Source organism: Varroa destructor, unplaced genomic scaffold (assembly GCF_002443255.2).
Source record: "Varroa destructor unplaced genomic scaffold, Vdes_3.0 BEIS01000004.1, whole genome shotgun sequence".
NCBI lineage: Eukaryota > Metazoa > Arthropoda > Arachnida > Mesostigmata > Varroidae > Varroa > Varroa destructor.
Window position 1 is genome coordinate 26,218,709 of NW_019211457.1, and position 23,814 is coordinate 26,242,522.

Genomic DNA, 23,814 nt, shown 5'->3' on the forward strand with positions numbered 1-23,814 from the left:
CTACATGTAATTTGTCTGTGAGCAGATAAATTTGAAAATCTTGAGCGGCATATCGAAAAGGTGGTCGAAGATGCCCGGAGAAGTAGGTCAAAATCGTCGAAAAGGCATAGCAAGGAATCTAGCAGAGAATCCCAAGCAAACGGATCAACAGGTAGAAACCTTGATAGGGAACGGCGTCGGGAACGCCCGAGTGGACTGAAAGCAAAGTCCGACGGCGTACGAACGGTCAGAGATCAGAAAGACGGATTCAGGAGCAATTCCGATCCGCGAAACACATATGAGCTAAATGGCATTTACAGTACAGACAACCCCCGTCCGACTATGCAAGCTGATAATTTGAGACATCAGCAGCGCCACCATTATCAAGAACCTAAGCAAAGGCTTCCATCCGGATCAGCTTTGTCAAACGGTAAATCTAAAACCTCCTCACAATAGTAGCTTCGCTGAATTAGTCCATTAGATCTTCCGTTGATCCTTATATATCTTAATAGATTTCGTAAATTATGACAAAATCGAAAAAAGGCTTAAGAATAAACTTCGTTTAACGTCTTATTTCCTATTACGTGATCAAAACTTAGCCGACAGTGATAGAAGTGAAACTAATATACCTTAAGTCAGTAAAGCAATTAAGGACATCTCGATTTAGTAATCAAAAAGCAACTTTCGAAGCGTCTATATAACAATACGTCCGTACGTTACGGATGCTTCAATATGTGCTCTTCTACTGTATAACGTTTTCTTACTGAAGTGATGGGTTTCATGTCTAGGTGCTATAAAAACCAGGCCCAGTAAGTGTGATCCTCGTCCCACAATATGACACATCTAGTACAGGAACAATGTGATGCCGCGTGCAAACATTTCGAGCGGCACAATCAACAGAAAGCACAACGATAGAGCAAAAACGCTTTTAGTTTAATCGGTAACCATTTGTCGCCGCGGATGGTTTAGTTAGTTAAGAGACGTACCCATGGTTCAGCCCTGTGCAGCAACGTCGATATGCTATAAGTTAGAGCAAGAAGCCCCTTCGGTGGGGACTTTCCGATAGCTTGGGACGAGCCTGAAGTAGCTTGTTTTTTTCACACTAGCGTGGCCTGTGCTTTACCCAAAAAGGCAGAGTTAGCGAGTAGATGCTGACGTAACACGTGATAGGGTTCTTCCACGAGTCGACGGCGCCTTATATACAAATTATGTTCGCTGTCCTCTCTTCCACCACTAGTACATAATCTTGTGTCTTACCTAAGCCCATACCTTGTCCACTACATTTTCGTCTTTGGCCTAAATTACGTTTGTTTAAATCGCTGATCGTTGCTCACAACCACATTAAGTTTATGTTAAATATATCCATGTCTGATTATGCACTTAGGCATACCAGAGAGAAGGGATACTTAGGCTTACAAGAGGATACCATTCAGTGCATTTTTATTAGTTAATTTGCCAGCGGCGCAATAAGCGGGGACATGCTCGCAAGCGCGTAAAATTTTTATTAATTAAAAAGCGGATTGAAAAGGTCGTTGTTAATACTCTAAATATGTTTCTATTTGCTTGAATGTAATTGTTCGCTCATTTCAAGAAGTCGACTTCGACACGCCCTATCGCCAGAGTTTGGTTTAGGGTTTTTTTATCGATTAAACGAAAAACTTTTCTATTACTTATTATGGTCATTGGAAGACGAATAAATCCTACGTGCATATACTTATTATTAAGGCTCGAGTGTGCCCTTGCCCAAACCTCGACGGCGATTATTAATCCAACAACAACAGAGTTCCGTTGAGGAGTCAACGAGTTCCTTGCGCGAGGGTCCTGACAACATGGACCATCAGGACAATAGCATGTTAGGCAATGCAGGCTTGAATCACGATGACAGCGACAGCGGCAGTAGCCGGCTGCATCCACGTCGAGCTGGTACGGCCGTCGGCTATCAGAGGGCAGCACTCGTCAAAAACGAGGCGACACAAACCAGTCGGTGAGTACTGGCAATAACCTTGCTCAGCTCAGACCCCAAATCTTCGCCTAATAGCTGCCAACACTCGGGGGTGAACTAAGTGTCAATTAAGTGGCTTCCTTTATTTGCATGCGGTATATTGTGTAACTGTTGTTACTACAAGATAAATGATTCTGTTATATATGAGTTATATATGGTCATCCAGATATATCTATCGTAATCATTAAGTAGTAGATAATATGAAGCATTTAGATAAGTTGTACTAGACAAAATAGCATTTCTATGCAACACTCAAACGGAACGAAGAGATTAGATAGAGATTATTTCCATGCATATTCAATAGGCTCAGATCGGTTACTTACCGCAGTAAATAACTCTGAGTGTACGAACGAGAAGAGCTAACGAGCTCTATTACTCTAATTATTTTTATATTTAGACGACAAAATGAACGATGTGATATGGCCATTCAGAACTGTGTCATGATATGTTTAAAAATACAATGAACATAACTAAAATGGCCAATATAAGTAACGTTACGCAGTTTTCCATTGAGTATATCCTATCAGTGGTTGTTTTTCGTCTACTTTTTCCTTCTCATCCCTTCTGTTCTTTTATCTCCGTCACCCCTTATCAACAACTGCAGATCATCCGAGCAGCAGAGTTCGTTCATGTCGCCCTCCGGCCCCTTTAGCGCACTACATCATCATGGTCCCTCAAGATTAAAGCAGACGACAAAAATCCTATCGGTGAGTTGCCGTTCTTAATCCAATTTAAACCTGCTTTTTCAGGCGACAATCTCGATCCCTTGCTTCCTACTGTCCTCTAGCTATTCGCGTTGCTTATACGCTGAATGAAAGCAGTCGGTTGGCGGGTCGCTGTTTACTTCCAATAACGCCGATCCGAACTTTTATGACGCCCTCGTATACCGGGATTCGAGGGGTTGTGACGCCCGAACAGGAACTAAGGCGGCATTTGAAGAACAACTTGCACAGCCACTCGAGACGGTGTCATCCTCCATCATTACGACTTTCCTCGACGCGTTTTCCGGCGAGGCATTTTAAAATAGTTTCACTCATAGACGCACTACATCTGGCAGGCGGGTTGCAGCATTTTCGTATGCGTCAGGAAGCCCCTTTTGTCCCTCCGAGTGGGGTGACGACGGCGAGGCAACCCCTACCGGCTAACTTTGCCATTATGATATACCGTCCCGTCTGACGAAGTGGTAGAAGCAGGCCTGCTAGGACAAGTTGTGTGGTCAATACTTTTGCTTTAATATTCTAAATCCCTAGGCTGCCAACGAGTTTACTGCTTAGTTTTCACCTTTCTTGCGTTCTTGTTGTTGTTCCTGTTTGTCCGGTATTATCGATGCTGCACCCCAATGTCTTCTGTATGTCACGATGGGTTCGACTTCGTGCTTTCAACTCGAACAGAGTGACGATAGCGTGAGTGAGATGACGGAGCTATCGTTAGCGGATAGCTCTGCACCGCACTTCGAGATACATATTGACAAGGTAGGCTTATTTTATTTAATGTTGGTTATTGTAGAAGAGATGCATTTGGTGGTGATCATACCACGTTGCTGTCCAAATATGGGCGCCTTAATACGAAAAAAGGTCCCCACGATACAGATCGGCTGTAGTGAAACCTTATAGAAGCGACATTAAAATGAAAAGTGAAGTTTCGTTTATGGATGCGGTTGTTTATAGGCAACACACACTACTATACTTACAGAGAAACAAATCGTATGTACTTCTGGTTTTGTATTCAAAGTTTTACTGGGTAGCTGCTGGGAGCATGCTGTTAATTAAATTTTTCATAAAATAAATAATAATTGTAGTATTAACAAAAGCCATTGGCACGATTTTGTGTTGGCGCTGTTTGCCACTTGACTCTAATGCATTGACGAAAAAGCCGTTTGCTTATAGCCATCTCAACCGGCCACAGTCTGGTACGCGTATTTCAAGCTGAAACATTTTAAGGACGGATTGCCCATACGTAGGTAATTTAAATTATAATGCCATATTAAAATGAATTGAAAAGAAAAATATATTTTCAAGTTAAATATTGACACCCCGTAGCCATATGCCAATCAGTCCATTACATACAAGCTACGTCTTCATACTTAGTATAATAATGACTATGGCTTCGTCAATGCAATCCTTCCTATTATACAAATTCCAAAATATACTTCCCCATCTTATATTTCAAGCACAGTACATCATAACTTTTTGTGGCAGATCACCTCTGCTAGGTAGCTGGCAAACCCCAAAAGCTCTCTCTTGTCTATCTCAGCACCTTTATATTACTTGTAAACCGTTCAATCTCTCAAATACGAGCCAAGCCGGGCGAGAAGAGAGGGTAGACGTGGGGAATAGACGGGGGTAGGCGATCCAAAAATAAATTGTATCACATTGCCTGGCTCGCATCACCCACTAACGCGTAAAACAAGGAAGCCCTTAGCGAATTTATTCGACGGCAGCTCTAGGTCTCATCTTAACCGTCAGCGAATCGGTTGCCGACCCACAGTGGTTTTATCGCGAGTGACCGGATACTCGCGGGCACTAGATGCCCCCTCAAAACAGCTGAAAGATCTGTTATATATATTTGAATAGTCAATATATGTTACACAGGTTTTGTCAGTAAACAATTGCAGCAGGCTATAAGTAGAAGCACAAAGGTTCGGGGCGATAGGAATACTAACTGGGCAAACGCGGGATAGTGCGTGATAAGCGTATGCCCTCGCCCCCTGGTTGCGCTAAATAGAGTGCAACCCAAAAGGGTTATCCAAAAGGGGTCGTGTGTCTGTCCCTCGACATTTTTGGATTGAGCTTCTGGATTAGAGGGTAAGAGATCATAGTATTTGGGGCGTGACGCAACGCATTATTGTTTATCGAAATACAAACAGACAAAAGTCATCTGAGCTACCAATCAACGATAGTGCGTTGACAGATGAGCGCAAACTATGACGATTATATTTAATAACACGGAAAGGGGTTTTGTTACAAGTAGTAGTTTCGTATGTTGGGGTTCACAGAAATATATGCTCTCTATTACAGGCTCACTTCTCGGTCGCCGAAGGAATTTCTTTGCTGGCCTTGGCCAAGCGAAACGTGGTCGTCACATGGGAGCTGGCCGATTTTGAAGTTCAATCAACACCAGTCGGGCATCTGTGTAAAGAGAATGAAGAGCTCGTGTTCAACTGTACGGCGCGGTACATCTTGGAAGAAGAGCGACAGTTAGCTGGAGCCAATCTTCATTTACAGGTAGTCACCGCCGATGGAGAGGTGCTTGGCGAGTGCGTCATCGACGTTAACGAACTTCAGCAGGTGCTGCGAGAACCTAGAAAGAAGCGCGCGCACAGGTAACTATATCACTACTGTGGTTATAACTCGCTGCTGTAGTTATAACTGTCATCGCTAGTATCATTTGAAGACGTTTACTATTTTGAACGGCAAATCGCATACCTCGCAAACTAAGCGCGAGCACCTGAAAAACCTATCATAGACAGCTTTTTGGATGGGTGAAGTTTGGAGATATATTTTTGGAAAAACAAAAAAGAAGCAATGAGAACCCGTACGAACGCGCTACATAGAAAATGCATAACTTTATGCATGAACCACAAGCGATATTGTAACTTGACCAAGATGACTTTTTCCTACTAAAAAGATATTTTTCATTTTAGAATAAGAATATTAGAATAGCTTAGCGTATTAGCCTTTATTTGAAATCCGTCTAAATCGTTGCTTTAGCGGGTGCCACCATCGCTACTGTCGCTGCATCATCAGCCTTTATGGATTCCTATCAATTACGTTATTTCTGATTTGTTATTAAATTTCACGTTATTTCGATGCGAAGCAGCGGGTGATTGTCAGCCGCTCTTTTACCATTGCCGTTAGAGTTATCCTTATCCTTGAAACTGCAGGAGGTATTGGAAATGAACCCTGCGAGCATTAAGATCTGCCGCTAAGCCTGAACTATCTTTCTATAGCATCCTGACGTACTGTGGCACTCTTGACACCGATGCTTGCTCTGACTAAAATTCGAATACGAGCAGATGGGCGAAGAACGAGATCCGGTGCATTATTTGTCTTCGTACGCCGAGCAAAATGCAAGGGTATATACGGTTATTGAAACCGGGGCCGAGTCGACTAACGTTACCATTGTGGCCGCTGTCACCCTGGGATTCAAGTCGTACGAGGCACTTAGACCTTAAGTGCATAGGTTAAAGAACGTTGTGTATTGGGTGTCCGCCGTACGAAAAGTGAAGCGCAACACTAGTGGAATCGCGCGTAAACATTATTACGATACCCTAAAGAACAGAAGCTGACTGCAAACGAGGAACAAGGCGAAGGATATACAGAAAACCACTAATCGGGTCGGCAACCTGATAAAATATCTTGTTGAGCTGGCGACAGAAAGCAGTAGCGGTGTCAGTGCCTCGAGCTCCAAAGAATGCAGCCGACCCGAATTCTGCTAAAGAATTCCGTCTCTCTCGGAACCCTTAACCCATTTGTGCACTAGTGATGGTGACATTGTTGCCAGGCAGAGCTGCGTCTAAGAGAGTTTTTGCTGTTACTGGTAAAATTTCATCTTTAGCTGAAACAATGTAGGTATCGCTGCAATTTCACCTTAGTGGCCAGCATTGCCATTGCTCTGGTCAGTTATGTATCCATCGCTCTAAGCCAGTGAGTGCTGCGTTCTCACACACAGATACACCGCAACGTATCTTTATTGTTGTAAATGACATCGATTTCCTATACTGGAAGAGCGCGGGAGCAAGGACGGGCTTGTAGGAAGAGACTACGCCCTCTTGATAAAGAAAGAAGGGCTCTATCGAAGAAAAAGGCCGATGTGTGCAGACGTGGGACTGATGGAAAGGTACAGTAAGTAGTACGCATGCGAGATCTGCTTATGGGATTCCCGGTCTCGACCTCAGCTTCCTGTGAAGAGAAACATAAAATTAACAAGGTAGAGCCGTAACCACACCGCAAGTCACACGAAAAAGTTAACATATTTATTGAGTCAAAACGGGAACTATGAACTTTAGGGGGCATCGCTGTAAAGAAGGAAAAGGTGGCAATATCTATCACCTTCTAAAGAATAGGGAAGAATCTCCACCACGCAACCACCTTACTAATAGTGATTTGCCTATGTTTGCCTTATGGTTTCGACGATAATCTACACATAGAGTAGGTTGAGTATTTTTCAGAAATAAGGGCAACCGCGCAAAGGATGAAACGGGAACAGGATGTGAAAAGAGAACGGGTAAAATAAAGTAGATGTTCGACCTGGGTCAAAGGCGTGGAAGAGAAAATTGTATTGAGATATACAGCACGCTATGGCACATAGTCAATGCGTAATGGTAATGTGACGTTCTGTACTATGAAAGGCGAGCCAAGCAGTGGGTAGAGGAAATAACGTAATAAATAGATTGTTTCTTCACACTTCAGAGAAACTTCTCCTTCTATTTTTATCCTTCTTATTGACGTTACTTTGATGGTTTCTTTTTGCAGCGCTAATTTAGGACGGGACAGAGTAGTCGTCGGCACCTTAGAGCTGTGGCTACGATACATTCCAAGACCAGACTAGGACCAGGCAGATGTCGTTGCAGTCAAAAGTCGAAGCGGCTCGAGGGATCTACGCCGATTTACGACGACGCCACAGTAGGATTGAAAGTGGACGCAACGGCATGACATATTAGGACATATAGTTGCGTAGCGAGCTGGCTTAGCCCACTAGCGTTGCTCGTGTGGCTTCAGCAACGAGCTTTCGTCACATATTACCCTTTTGTCTGCTCTAGACCAGCCGCTGTGCAAAGCGAATCAAAGCGACGGGCAGAAATGAAGCGTTATGCTTGGTCTCCAACTTGGACGGTCGGATAGACAGGAAACCAGAGAGAAGCCTGCACCAACCAGCGTTCTTTAAACAATGGTACCGCGCTATAGACTACGAAGCGAGCAGGCGCCAATACACCTGCTACCACTTTTGTGTGTGGTCAGAAAAGCAGCACGCTCGAGCAGCCGAGCCCGCCGGGCAAGGATCACGTCAGGCATAATAGAACCAGCGGGAGATATCAAACAATGACGTCGGTTGAAATGGGTGCCGAATCACCACGTTGGGTATGACAGTTACAACAATGGTAACAGCAGTAGCTGGAGTATAATAGGAAGAGTGGATTATAAAATCGAGAACTCTAATACCAAAGTTTTACAGTGTACAGCAGGCCTCAGCTTCAGGCGAGAACAGCTGCGGAGAGAGAGCTGGTTGGCTTGTTGACGTCTGCGAGTTCCTAGTAGAGAAAAATTTTTTTGAGTTCTTTTAGGTCTCCGAGGCTACCATCGGTCATAGCCCTGCCGCTATACGGGGGACGTCGATTCTGTGAAAGTTGACTCGAAGCGCTTTGATTAAGACCAGCACGTTAACGACGAAGGCGACGGCAATACAGTGACAACCACGGCGTCTATCGCATGAGATCTTTTCCGCCCAACTGCATTTTCTGCGGATCAGATCTGGCCAACGATGGTGAGGGGTATGCCTCCTGCAGTTAACATGGGGCTATTTAGATTTGCTTTTGGATTAGAGTGAGTAGTATCAACAACGTATCGATCGTAATAACGTAGTATTGCTTGGTGCGGATGCAAGTATTGCTGCGAAATATAACCAGCGGCGACCAGTCATGCCGTGCTTACGATGGACATCAAACTCTAGCCTACTGTGAGCAGGAAATTTCGTACAACTATCACGAGCATAACGAAAATATAAGCACAGCGAAAAAAACGAGGAATTTCAGTTGCCCCAAGTCCCTATCTTCATTTCTCACTTGGGCAACCAGAATGATACATTAAATATAGATATGTAACGTCGATAAAGATGATGGTAGTAGATATTCCCTTTTCACATCTTTTTTTCTTTAGCGGTTGCATGTCATGTTAGAAAAGCACCAAGCAAGCAATGTGTCGCCGTTGACCATGTTGAGATTAGCCTTATTCGCCCTTTCATTCATCGGATGCAAAACATTCTATACACGTATATATACATAGACCCGCTTCGAACCTCTCTTCCTGCTCCTTTTTCCCATCAAAGGCTGTCCTAGGCCAAGCAATGCTGCCAGCAACGCTGTAATATTTTGGCAAGCATTGGATGAGTGCCGAATGGCGACGAAATCCCAAATAGCAAGCCTCCGAGTAAGGTACAACTGTAAGGTAAACGAAATAAAGGCAAAGTTCCTGGAAACGAAGGCGCCAAGAATCGGCAAATATTGTAGGAGCTGGCAAGAACTGCAATGTGCCAGTGCAAGCCGGTGTTAAGAAATCATGGAACGTTGACAGCCTCCGGTCGGATAGGGAGTAGTTGTGTGTCAGTAAAAGGGGTAACGTATTGACGGGATTGTGAGCCTATGTGCGTGTGTCCTGTAGCTGTCACGAAGTTGGCTGTATCTCTAGGGCCAGGAACAGCGGGCCTAAACAATCGTTCTTAGGCCAGACAAAACTGTATTTGTCGTGCAATTCCTAAACACCAGAAGTACTAGGCAGCTTGAGAGAGATTTATAAATGAAAAGTGCGTACATTTGTCGGACTTGTATTGTTGTTAGCTATACTATTGTTCATAACCACTAAGTGTTCTCTTTTACAGAGGACGAGATGCTGTGCACGATAAAAATTGATTCTATGAAAATAAATTGACGTCTGGTATATATAATAAGAATTAGACGTTTCGTAAGGGACCAAATGAGGAGTATATGTGAAAAAGACGTTCGTATTTGTAGACATCACGCACACCCTAAATATAAACTTGGTAGGATGTGACAGTGTGTATGATAACGGGTGGACGATTCTTTTTTACGTATACAACTGGTCGTAATGACTATCATTTATGTACGGTAGTGCGACAGCTGCCGGCTCCTGAGAAAGGAAGAGACAAATATAAAATAGTATAATAATTAATCATCAGCTGGTAATGTACGTAGTATGGATATACACATAGTATATACGTGAATATACATATACCAACAAAGGTATACACACATACACATGACCAATACGACACACAGACTTCGATTGCACACAGCTGAAAGAAATACAATAAGAGAGCCAGTCGAATATTACACGAATAAACATAGACATGTTCAAATACCTCTGGCGATGGTACAAGCGCGACCATGTCGTACGCGTACACATATTGTGCGACCGTGAGCCCGCCGCGTCTTCCACATGCTCCGCCCAACATGTACATACGATTACCAGCAGGTGCAATAAACGTGTAAATTATTACGAACTCACGTATTTTGTGTTGGGGATATGATCTGCATATGCGTCTGGCCCTATAGCCCCAGCTTGGAATATGTCTTATTTTGGGGTATCTTATTGTCGTAGGTATTTTTTGTACCTTTGTACAGTACATATATATATGCGGGTCGCGTGAACAGGCTTATGTACAGGGTTCATTTTACAGAAAGTTGACTTGGTAATGTGGGAGTCTCTATTTTATATATGTAGAATAGATTTACGTAACATGCACGTGAGCAATGCATATATATACGCGAACTGTTAGGACACTTTTGTCCTTCTCCGTATAAAGATATACATAAATATACCATTTCCTTTACCCTCACTTATTTAGGGATGCTGTTTACAAAGGCCATCTTCCCGCTATCCAGCAAATACCTAATCTCCATATCTCCAAACACAGCTCGAGATGAAGATTTCTCTCTATTTACATTGCTGCTAACTGGATACATCGCCCAAATGTTGCGATGTTTCGCCCTTCACCCACCTCGAAATCGTTCTCCCATCCCGTCTCGTACTAGCTGCACGCCTTCGACGTTATACTCGCTTCTCATATAGGTGAACAGCTTTTTTCCCTAACCAACTGGAACAGCTATAGAAGCGATAATCATCTAGTGACAACCCGCAAGCAGGTTAGGTAGGTAAATTAGAGAAAAGTGCCGTCACCACATTGGCAAGAACAATTGCGTCGGGTACCCTTCGACAGAACTGCAGAGTAACGAAACTAGTTCGCGAGCGTAGGCGGACTCACCCCAGCAGCGAGCGCCACTGCCACTGATGGTCAACCAGAACGACGTCGGCACTACATTACCATTGTTACCGGCCAGCTTCCCGTTTGGACACGACTAAGGGGGAGCGTCAGCGATACGACCCCCATCTTGATGGCGCCGCTTCGACAGAGGGGCTAACTCCTGAATGCATGATAGTACTCGTATAGCTCCTGGATCCCCTGTTATATGCGTATGAGTGTGTGAGTGTCTATGCTTGTCCACACATGTGAATACGATACACATTTCAGGGAAGAGACTGGGACATTAGCCAGAGGAAGGGCATTGAGGTGAGGACGGTCCTTTAAGGTGGAAACAGAATGTGCGTTTGTCATTCCCACGGTACTTGCTTGTGTTTTTGTTTTTGTCGTTGTTGCGGCTGTTTCTGTTTCGTTGATGTGACATGCAAGAGTATAATCAACACATCGGATGCTATGAGGTGACGACCAAAGGTGACCGTTGGTGCAGCGGTTAGATAGCAAACGATTAGCTTAGAAGACAAGCCGGGCAGATGTGGAAACCAATGTAGTATTAACGAAAACAAGTACTAACATAAATAGTAATCATCGGTAAATTCGAGAAAGTAAGGCGTCTTTTAGTAGAGCAGGTAGGTTAGGTAGTCGAGGCTTCTATGTACGAAACTATCTCATTGTCACAACAAATATCTGGTTGAATGGTATGCAGAAATATAAAGGTCATATGCTATGCATGATGCATCGTAGTCACAAAGCGCTGAACTATAATAATGTAATTATCACAGCGACGTTTTGGCAAATCTACGAATGAGAACGGCCGTAGATGAGGTTCAACAGGTCAGAGTGATGAGTCCATGTGATTTCCGACATCGTTTCTTGACTGCCTTTTGATATGAGAGAGAAAAATAATATGTGACGCTACAACAACCCAGTAAGGGTAGGATGTAAAAGTCAAGTTACAAGTACGAGAAAAGCATTATGCATTAAGCAGGGCTCGCTTTCTGCCAAATTTAGTAGTCTAAAGCAGGTTAGGATATTTGTTCAAAGAAAGCAAACATCCAATAATTTTACTAGTAAGTTGAACAGTAAAAATAACTATTGATATTCATTGTTATCACTAAAATATGACGAATAGACAAAACATTTCTGATACATATTTTTCATGATCTATTGGAATACTCTGCAGTCCCAAACAAGGCGTTCCCAAGCAACATCGGCACGACCGGCTAAACCAAAAAGAGAAAACGGCATTTCTTTAGGCGTTTCCCTAGCGCTTTGTATTTCTAACACGCTTTGCATAGGGCCGATGCCCCTGCCTCTCGTTCGAGCGAAATTGACCGCAAAAGGGGGCACCTAATGTTAAACTCCCTATTACCTCGCATACATGCTCCGAGATTCTCCTGGCAACCTTTGCTTGGGGATTGTCAGGGAATGTTATCCTCGAGATTGCCTTCTAGCCTGCAGTGTTACATCATAATCATCTCCACCTCCCGCCTACACCTTACAGTTCCGCGTAGGCAGCCTCCTGTGCTGTAGCTGCCGCTGATCCCCCTCTACTAAGCGCGTGCGCACCACTGTAGCATTGAACAAAGCGCCCCAGTCCGTCCATCCGAGCATTATTTAAGCGTGTATAGTTAAGCCTATAGTGCATATAATCTTTTTAAAGCGGAAATCTTTTGATATGCGAGAAAAACTACTCTGCGCCGCCACTTTACTAATCCTTAGCGCACGCTCACTTTTTATTATGAAGGAAAAAATACTTAGATTCGATTGAAAAGCTACCCCCCAAACCAGTTCATGCTAAAAGAACGTCTGGCATGCTATGTGGAAAACTGTGACGCATAACGCCGGAACGACACGCAGAAAAGACTCCTCGGTCGTTACCTTCAGTGCTTCTGTTGTCGCCAAGTGTATTAACAAGCTGGCTATAACGTATAAGGAAACAACTTGAAGATACTTCAGCGACTGCAACAAATGCTGCGGCTTCTTTAGTGGCAATAGCGCAACTGAGAAAAGTCCAATGTGTGAGCTACATCAATACAGATGTCAGCGCCACTTGTCGATTTGACGACTGGCACAAACATGGTCCTTCAACGACTGCAAACGACAAACGACTGTCTTTTTTGGAAACTGCCAGAGGATATGGCTTGCGATACCGGACTTAAATACGACGCCGTTCGTGTTTTGCCCTATAAGTATCATTATCGGTCTGACGGCCGTGTAATAATAAACAATAATCAATAAGGCCGTGTAATGGTGCATTGGTACCGCAACAGACAATGTGCTTAAATGAGCGCAAGTTGCAAGAGTAGCCTACTTTATTTAGCTGCGAAAAGAGCTCTCCTTTCCCGCATCATCTCAGATACTAAGTCACATTATCTCTCAACCGCTACCACCATCTTTATGAATATTATGTTGCCCGTAAATACAAATAGTCGTAACGCTCATGATCATCTTAACCTTCGAAATATGTCATTGACGCCGTGGGTGTCGCCCGCCGAGAAAACAAGTGGATGGTGGCACCCAGCTGTGTGGAACGTTTTCAAGAAAAATACGATATGCTGCTTTAGGATATAGCGGCCATATCAATCGGAGCAAAAGGTACACATCTCAGAAAGGCAGAGTGCATTCCCCGCAGTAGGCCACCAGTTTCGTAATTAATATTTTCTGTGGTTCGCAGTTTATATGTTGTCATCGGTTATTGCTCACTTTCTGTACAATGCAACGGCAATAAATGGCGTCAAATGCAGATGTTTTTACTTGAGCTGAACACCAAGCTCTCGAAGCGTTCGACCTGCTATACCTTTATCTTTCTACGGACACGTTTGATGCACAAAGCTCCAATATTCCACTACTGTTTTCCGCAATAGGCGATCTGTCTAATCGAATCAAAATGCCAAGTTAAAACATACGTATGGCATGTATTAGAGATGGTCGAATGGCTGGACAGCAACTCTATAACGGATGCACTCAGCGTGCTGTATTTGAATGTAAGGGGCCCCCACAAGGACCCCTATGTCACTGTGTTTTTTGTTCTGTCAATAACGCAAGCGTATTTGCCTTTCCTACCTTTACGAGCACCGAATACAGATTTTCAGTACAGAAGCGCACTATGTGTTTTGCGCGTTTCACGTCCGGCACTTAAGTCGCTAGGTACTGCTTCAGACGTTAGGTTCCAGAACAGCGAAGTTTACGCCCGGATTCGAACCTAGACCTGTCCTTTAGTTTAGCGGGTGAACACCGCCGCGCTATACAAGGAAAACATATGGGCGCTCTGCCTATCTCACATATGAATGGCACAGAAGAGCCTATACTTGATATGAAACGGTAAGTTTATTTGAAACTTACCGTTTACTTTACAAATAGACTTCGTTGATATGCGAAGTTTTTCATTAGAAATAGAGCTAAAGCCTATATCGCGTGAGTTGTATTGAGAATTAACAAACTTGGGAATACCTGATAGAAGTATTAGGAGCTAAAACTAAGATTAAATGTTCAAAGCGAGAAGAAGTGGTAATATTATCTCTTTATTGGCTACACTCTACACTTCCATAAATAGGTACTTTTAGAGATAAGACACGACTGGCGGATACGTTTGTGTATCCATCTTCATATAGTTTTGAATTAATGAAGATCTTGTCGAAGCATAAGCAATACTGCCGACAAAAAAGTACAACTCTTGTCTTAGAGAGCGAAGGCACTCTTGCCCTTATGAGTGACCTGGCGTGATTTGTAAGACACAAAACGATTCAACTAACCATGCAGAGGCAACTTAAAAACGGAAACCAATCATATTTTAAATAAAGTAGAAAGTAAGATCTGCACGTTAAAATTGGCCACGAACCCTCGACCACAGAGTGAGAATTAAAAATATCTTTATAAATATTCGGTTTTGCACAATACCTAACCACAACAATACGCATGTTACACAGCGTCAACACGGAGCAGGCCGCTGGAACGACCATGTTTTTACGTGTACGTTCAGCTACTGCGTGTTTTTCTACGAATATCGCGGAGCTCAGTCTCTTGCCGAACTTATCTTGGCGGGGTAGTTACATTCATGGTTGACAGTTTTTACCTTACCCCGCGTAGGACCGTCTTGGTGGGTACATCTATCCCTTTCCGACTGTATTTTTCGCAACGACAAACCTTGGGAGTTTCTGGGTAGGGAGAGAATCACGAAGAGGAAACCAGCTAGAAACAGCGGGATCGATTCTCTCAAAGCGATCGACATTAATCTCATTAACCGGACGAGAGCCTCGGAAAGGGACTGCCTTTTACAGTCACTTTTGTACGGCGCCGATGACTCAATCATAAGTGCCATTGTCTTCTAATAGCCACTATCTACACTTCCCTGTATCTTCATCAGACTTTACTCTTTCGATGGACGCGGTCCAACTTCCGTGCCCATGCGGCTCTAAGTATTACCAAAGATTGATACTATGATGGCATGAACTGCCGAAGTTTGAAGATGACGATTTTTTTTTAATTGTATGTACTTTTAACCAATTTAGTCCTATCTATTATGCATTAACGCCGTTTGTTTGATTGCTACATGCGACGCTTGCCATTGACCGCCTGTAACCAGTGCTTAGAAGTATGCTTGTTTCGAAAAAAAAAGAAAGGGCGTTCCAGCTCGTTTCTATTTTGCTAAACAACTTAGTTACAAAAGAATGTATTTTCATTAACAAACAGTTACACATGGCTTCGGTTTTCGCGACTTCAGAAATTTGCGTACATATCCTTGACAGATCGTGACCGCCACTCGACTCCATTGCGGTTTTTCGAAATCTCCTAGAAGCACTACAGCTTTCGATTGAAGGCAATGCTTCAAAAATTTATTCTGCTGTATGTGGTGGCGGCAGCACTAGCGCCACTAATGGCCAGCCGTCGAGCTAGAGATCGTTGGGCTGGACAGTGAAACACGCTCTTTCTTTACACGTGGGAGCTGACAGTGATTTATAATGCAGTCACTGATGAAAGCCACCCACAGGAAGCCATTCTCGCCAGCTCCCGGTTCGTACCTGGTCTCGCAAATGGGTGACTTTAAACTTTCAGCTTCGAGTCTCCTGTTACTCGCGAGTATCACTGCCCTCGTATTACAAAGTCCACTAGTCACCCTTACAGATGTGGCTTGAGGCACGATCGAATCCTGCTGGGCAGTCACGAGCGCACTGCTTTTTTGGCCACAGCGTCGTGAGCCTGCGTGAGACTGTTAAGGTGACTGGCATCGGAATCGCCAACGTTGAACGAGGTGGCAGGCAAACATTTTAAACAGGTAACACAGGACTATCCGAGCTACGGTGGAACACGTAAGTGCATGGGCACCGTCAGTCTGTGAGGAGCGTTTCCCCCTGGTATGATTTTCAACAATGAAGTCATACGTTATACACCTTTCCTCATTTTCACTAGGACATGGTTGTAGTAAAAAGTGTAACTTAGCTTTAATCAAATCTTACTCATTGGATTTCATTAAGAAAATAGACAAACGAGAAGTACTAGAGATCAATGCGATGAAACAAAAAATTACAGATAGTGAAAAATTGGCCGTTTTAGGGCTGAGAAGCAAGTGTTTGTTTCAGAGATTAATGTAAACTGGGTCCAAAGAAGTTCCTGAACCAGTAATAGATGTAGAACATTCATGTAGATGTAAAAAGGTTTACTTTTTTAGTGTTTTCGGTTTCTGAGAGAGTCGGCTGTTTCTGTAATATTGATATACAATCTTCCGTAACGGTGAATCCGATAACAACTATACTAGTAGATGAGAAAAAAAAATTCATATGTATATATGGAGGTATTTTTTCTTTAGTCATAAAAGAGTGTCATAAGAAGGAACTGTTACTGAACGGTTTACGATCGCCTAAAAAATCTTCCTAATAGTATTCTGCCAAGATTCGAAACCTTATCGTTAAACGGGGCGAGGCAGCAAAGCTTTATTGAGGTTGATATCTCTCCGACCAAAAAATAATTTGTAGGGAGTTATGAGTTAAAAACGCCGGTCGAATATTCGGTACATTAGTCAGTCCGCTAACCTAGGCTAACTTTGTTATTGTTAATCATTGGAATAAGAATTGCCTTATGGTTTACCTAAATTTATTCGTTTATTTATTCACTAGAGTGTATCGCATTTTAGGGTATGGAGCACAACAACCTGATTTCTTCCGCTCCTAATTTTGAACCTTAAACTGTGCATATTACATATGCATAGTTTAAGGTTTAAATCAATTAAAAAAAAAAAGGTATAATATAAAATATTATTAAATACATCACATAAAAGAAGCGTATAGAACTTGGCGCTTTGTATGTTTTTTTTTATTCAACTAGACAATTCTTGAAGCTAAAGTATAATAGCAACAAACAATCATGGCACTTAAAGCTATTATATGCCTTATAAGCCTGATATAGTGCATGGCCTAAGCCACAACCCGTAATTTGGGCCATCCAGAAACTTCCTTATATTTTATTTTTTTACGCACTTTAATAATGGAAATTATACCTGACTCTATAACCGTCACATTAGGCATAAGAGCAACTTTAGATTGATAGAGGTTTTTTATTCTTATCAAGGACATAATAAAAATAGCACACCTTTAGCAAATAATTTTAACTTACCATCGTAATGTAGGCTGCAAGACGTATAATTTTAATTCATTTAATACAACGATACTTCATTTATTTTACATTCGGTACTGGGCTGAGTGCACCGCACCCATTTAGTTTTGCTAATATGTTTATTTTAAAAGAAAAGTAAGTTATAAAATAATATAGAGGAAAAAGGATGCTGGTGTGGAGAAGCCTAGATACGCGGGTATACATATTGACAAATATAACATAAGGTGGAAAGCCTATAATCATAGAATGTCGGTTTATTATTTTCAGTGTCTAACTAAAACAAAATGTCAAAAACAGTAGTATCACACCTAACGTACTTATAAACTTAACAAGAACAAATGAAATGTTCCGGCGGGCTTTCGAAGGTGCTTTTTTATTACGATGGAAACGCTATGTTAAATACACAGCGTTTGCTTTATTAGGAACGAATTCAAATGAATAAAATCTGCTGTTTGGTTGTTTTATCTATTTTCCTATGTCTTATCATCTACATTTTGGCGTTCCTTATGAAATGTTGTTTGCAGTAATTATTAAACAATTGTTGTTATTTGCCAAGAATGTTCTCTCATCTGTGTTGCGTCAAACTCTTTCGCTACCGTTTCTGTTCGCTAGCATTTAATCTATCATAGGAGTCTAGTTTTCCGAAGAAAGCCTTTCCGGATTCGGCCACTGCTAAAAAGTTGCGTTGCCTCAGACCGTAGTTAAACTTAGAGATATGTGAGGTGATCGAAGGGACTAGTTTTCTGAGACAGTCGTTGACTCAGATCGTACCGAACGTAAAAATGCGTGGCATATATATATAGGGTATTTAATTAACAGTTAATGTGGTGAATAAAGCCACCTACTCTCACGTAAGTCCAAAATATCCTTGTATATCACAGGAAGGTAGTCGCTTTACGAACGACAACCCAGCAGATAAATGCGTTTTCCTGTCGTTAGAGGCTTAGCAATCATGCCTTGTAGGCTCTTTTTTTTTTTAAGAAGAATTGAGAATTTCATTCGTTACATACGATCGAGCCGAAGAGGGTGATACCTATTCAACGTGGGCTGATCAGTGTCAAGGCTATATATACACGTCGGTAATTAACCTTGAAAATTATTTTCTATAGATCACTGTCAGTTTTTGTAACAGGCTTTGATACTTTACCATTGCTTTAAGATTCTCTCAGGGTAGGGGCTCAATACGAAGAATCTGATTTTCAGGGCATGTGTACCTAGATTCGAACCCAAATCACCCTACTTGTTTAAAGTTAAGCGGGTAAACACGAACTACCTAGACTAACCTTATCATTGCTAGCCACTATTTTCTAAATGTATACGGCTTGAATATCCTACCCAAACCAGACAGAACTAGTACTGTGGGCCTTACACCTGCTAAAAGCGTTTTCCGTTTCAAGCTTGACCCACATTTTTGTTAATAGCGTACCCGGTCGATGAAAACGGTGATCAACGTCTACCGGATCAGTCGGCCAGGATTACCGTCCGGATTCTTCTCCTCACCAAACGCGCCATGATCTATAACCTACGAACCCGGATCTGTAGTCACATAGTTTGCGTCGTCTATGTTAAGCCTGGCTCACTTCAGCCTTACAGGCCATCCTTTAGCTCTTAGATTAATTTCCGCCGAGGTGAAGCTGGTCTATCGGCCGCCTATGGAGCTGCTACATACGAAATCCACGGACTGCTTCGTGTTGCCACTAAGTACATTTGGAGGGACGCTACCCCTAGAGGTTTTCTCACTGCCATCTTCCTTTTGGCAGCTGTTCTGGCATCTCAAAGAGCTGGCAAGATTAATAAGGGTGTGTGTTCCATCGTTGCAAACGAACATTTATCGATTCTGAAGCGGCATGCTTGAAAGCCTCTACGTATTGAAATAGCGACTGTAGGAAAAATGATCGGTCTTCCCGCTGGACAAAATGATCAAACCATTCCTGCATGTTTACTATAAGGTATCTGACCTTTAAGCCTGGATCACTTTTTGGGGTGACGGTTCACTCGTTCTGCCGCTCTGATATTGTAGTATTCCTTTCGATTTTTTTTCTGTCTGGCATCTCATCTTCTCTATCTCACGTCTTTTCTCGTTCACTCTCAGATTTTTGGTGACAGAGATAACTTCTTCTTACTTTGACTGTTAGGCTTTATGGAGAAGTATTGACCAAGTACAGCACTGTAGCTATGCTACCCGTGCGATAAGGCTTGCGTGATGCGTAACGCATCAACCTTGGTGCCTTTCCTGAAGAAGTTCTTATTCGCCTCCGTATTTACCGCCTTCTTCATCCATAATGACGCTCCAAAGGGAGCTATTGATTTTATAACAAACAACAGCATTCTGTCAAGGTTTGCCCCCTCCCCCCCCCCGCCACCCCGGGTTCATATATGTTCGAAAGAATTCTGGCTATCGAATTCACTGCTTTCTTTACTTTGGTTTTAGCCGTCTTTACAGGCAGTTTGCCACTGAGTAATCTGTCCAAATGCATTCAATGTAATTTGCCCCATTCCCCGCTCTGATTTGTCTGCCATTCAGGCGTAGGTCAATTGTCCTACTTCTTTCTTTCTACTGAGCAATAACCCCTCGCTCTTTTCTAAGACCGGTTTAATATGTGAATTTCAAAATTCGACATGTGCCTTAAGTGAGCCCTCAGATCTTTTTGCGTACGGTCCAATTTCTAGAGCGGACTCGGCCTGAAAGGTGATTATCAAATCGCCCGCACACGTCAGTATCTCCACTTTTTGAGAAAGATTCCGAAGGCAAAGTACCTTATTATACGTTATATTCCACAGTAGTAGGTCAAGTGTAGAACCTTATGCTCTCGTGTCCCGGAGGTCACGCTCTCGTGTTCATGGAGGTCTCTATATTCATGACTCTCGTGTGCTGCAAGTAGTTGGAGATCCACCAAATATACAGGTATTCCTTGTCCCAGCATGGTGTTAAGAATAACTTTCCACGATAGGCTATTGGAAGTATCTCATACATTGATAAGGACTGTTAAAGAAATTCCACGCGTCTTTAGTGTGATACTGTGGGCCAGCCCGGCCTTTTGGACCACATATTGGATAACGGCGTGTACCCATTAGAGCTTCCTCAATCCATACTCCGCGTCTGGGACCAAACCAGACTTTATTGTGAATTTTCAAAGTCGTTCCTATATTACGGCTTCGAAATCTTTAGCAATGGAGCTGATGAAATAGATGGGTTTATATTCACTGTTACCTTTTAGTACCAGTACCAGTTCCACCTTTTTTTAGTTACTTAGCTTGGTTAAGAGACTTCCAGCTACGTTTGTGTATACTTCTCGGATCCTTATTGCTTCTGGAGATATGCCGTCCAAACCAGGGGCCTTTCCTTTTTGATCAGCTTGTCAGCATCTAAAATTTTTACGGGTTTGTCTAGAACATCTCACTTATGTCATCGTCCTCGAGCTAACTCATTTATAGGCTTCGTATCGGATGTTCTCATGCTATGGGAATAGTTTCCGCAGCATAAGGTTTTCCCTGCTCAAAAATATTTACCATGGAAATGCTTTTTCATCCTAGCCCTGATAATCATATATGGTCGTACCCAGGGTATCCGTCTAATTTTCTAAGGAATGTATTCTAGCAGTTCCACGTACTGTTCGCTGTGGAGCATCCTAAGGTGGCTCAAGGCTACCTACCAGCTCGCACATCGCTTGCTCATCCCCTCTAGCTCTTTTGATAGCCCTTTGTGCCTGTAAGCAGACCTTTTTTTCTCTCGCAATGTTAGAATTCTTATATTATTTTGGTTTTGTTGGCTGCATGGTTGAGTACTGAGCAATGTGCACGTTGAAGCTCTCCACCGCCATTGAAAGAGCCCTGCTTTTTTATTGCTCTGCATAATGCCGCCCTAAGTTCCTTGGATTCTTTAAGCTTAGCCTGTTCCTCCAAGTTATGGTCTGTGGTATCTGCCTGACAATTGAATACTCTATGCAATAATGATCACTAGGGTCTTCGTCATTGAAAAGCGCCCGCCACTTCGTAGATTCTTCAATCATGCACGCACTTTGTCTACAAGATGCTTCTTCCCTCCTCATAGAAAAGTGGGTTTCATTGCATCGTTTATGATTGCTAAGTTGTTAGCAGCGGTTCATGTTGGAACAGTTTCCGTGTTTCTATCCATGTTTGTTAGGCTCCACACTTCGGTCGCCGCATTCGAAATCGCTCCCGATTGAACTCTAACCGGGTTAGGTGCACTGCAAACTGATTTTTTAAAAATCATGCAAGGAGTTTCAAAATCATGTATCATGCAATTGGCATTTTTGTAGCACGAACAAGCTCGGCTTAGTCATTAGTTGTACCAGAACAAGCAAAATCCTTGTCATGTTCCTGTTAAGAAACTGAACCAGAGCTATCAGTGCCAATGTATGCATTCCTTTCCATGTTCACTACCAATTTTTATTCTTAATTTACCAAAGGTAAGTTTAGTTCACTAACAAATGTGAGTCCCGCCTCTCTTTTGCTAAGTATTTTTTTCATCGTAGCGCAAGCAGGTCAGCGCGATTAAGGCAAGTGGACACTGCGGACAACAGAGACTTCATTTTTTCTTGTTGACTTCCTTTCAACCTTTTGCTGACCACTTTTCATTGTCAGTCATTATCTTCGTTACGTCCTTGCGGAGTTGTTTCTTTCTGAAGGTTTCATCTTCCGAGTAAATATTGGCCTCGATTTGCTTCGTCTACATAATTTTCTACAGGGTCTTTAGCGTCTCCCCGTATTTTGGCATAACTTAAAAAAGACCGCACACTCTTCTGTAATAAACTCGTAACAACGAGTACGTCAATTGCAATCTATCACCATACTGTCGACTTTCTCACATTGATGACCTCATAATCTCATAATGTTAACTTGTAGAGTACCGTCTACTACCTTTTATTGCCTGGTGTAAGCTAAAGGGATCGCCGACGCTAATATATTTTCAAATTCAATCTCCCTCTCTAGCATTTCATCGATTTCTTTCTGCCTCTTAACTAAAAGGAAAAACCGAATAAACAGTGGCTACGCTGGGAGGGGGGTGTGTTAAAGAGCAGTGATACCAGTGTTCAGCCCGTAAGCAAGAGGTATTTGGAAAGGCCCGGCTGTTCGTAGCTGGTTCAGGTTCGCGTATACGCCAGTGAGCAAGTGACAGTGTGAACCGAACAGAGGCTTGAAAAAGTGAAGAAGAAGCAACATGAAGAGGACCTCGACTTTGGATTCGTCGCTCTTTGGATGAATGGCGTGCTCGGTTATAGCGACCCAGCCAGACAAAGAACGAGCAAAAGGGCCGCTACTGCTTCTGCTGTTTGAAAAAACCTTCCATTGTCAATAAGACCTTCATTCGAAGCCAATTCAAAGTACTCGTTCGTATGTCCCATCCAGTCTAAGTTCCAATACTTTTTCTTCAGCGTTAACTGAGGCCTGATCGGATCTGAACCAAGACCTCTAGGCACAAACTGAGTCCGTTCTTTTTAAGATAGGATATACCATGGCCCTCTACCTCTGCCCCTTGACCCGTTCAGACGGTACTGCATGCCCTGCTGCGTAGGTAAGCGGAACCTACTCGTGCTAACAGCCGCCACATACTTTTCTAACGCCGACAGAGCAACCTCACCTAGCTATGCGCCTGCGTTTTTCGCTTATGCCGACCGAATTGGGTACTGAGAACCCTTTCCTGTCCCGTAATCACTTCACGTACTTATCGCTTCTACGTTCTTCTTTTGTCACCACTTTCCGCATCTTCTAGTTCACCTTTTACCTCTGTCCTATTCTTCGCTCGTGTATGTGGGTGGTATACATTCACGTATCACTCACAAGCAATTCACTAAGCGCATTGAGCCAATCGCGAGATCCAGTAGTAACTATTTACCTAATACAGTCTTCATCTATTACACATTACTATATGTTCAAAGACAGGCACGGTAGCACTGGATGAATGGTAGCGAGTCACTGATAGAAAATTCCTTTTTCAAAGCATTCAAGCAGAACAGAATATCACCAGTGAAACAGAAAGCAGCACAGAGTATCGCATAGTTGTACTAATGGACTATGCGGCCTGCTTCACGTTCTCGGGCCGCCCAGATTCCTGGGACGTCTAGCGGAGTTCGAAGGGCCACAGCTACGCCAGACCCTGCAGAGCCCCGAAAAAAGCACCTTGTGTTCATTGCGCAGCGCACCACAACCGTGAACCAGTTTGCCGCTTTGGCGCTGTCCCAACACTTGATAGGACGCAAATGTATTTTTCG

General features: G+C 42.9%; 1 protein-coding gene across 17 annotated transcripts in view; it reads left to right on the forward strand.

The window, feature by feature from the left end:
• LOC111249503 (uncharacterized) overlaps positions 1–10,216 on the forward strand; it is a 44,796-nt gene extending 34,580 nt beyond the window's left edge. For 16 of the 17 annotated variants that reach the window (XM_022803442.2, XM_086986645.1, XM_086986643.1 and 13 more), the window contains 6 exons: positions 26–409; positions 1,705–1,963; positions 2,586–2,688; positions 3,373–3,453; positions 4,999–5,303; positions 7,456–10,216. In XM_022803442.2, coding sequence (XP_022659177.1) covers positions 26–409; positions 1,705–1,963; positions 2,586–2,688; positions 3,373–3,453; positions 4,999–5,303; positions 7,456–7,531 — 1,208 coding nt within the window. In that variant the 3' untranslated portion in view covers positions 7,532–10,216. The remainder of the gene's footprint in view (positions 1–25; positions 410–1,704; positions 1,964–2,585; positions 2,689–3,372; positions 3,454–4,998; positions 5,304–7,455) is intronic. The other variant, XR_015326094.1, reaches the window with a different exon arrangement.
• The last annotated feature ends 13,598 nt before the right edge of the window (positions 10,217–23,814 follow it).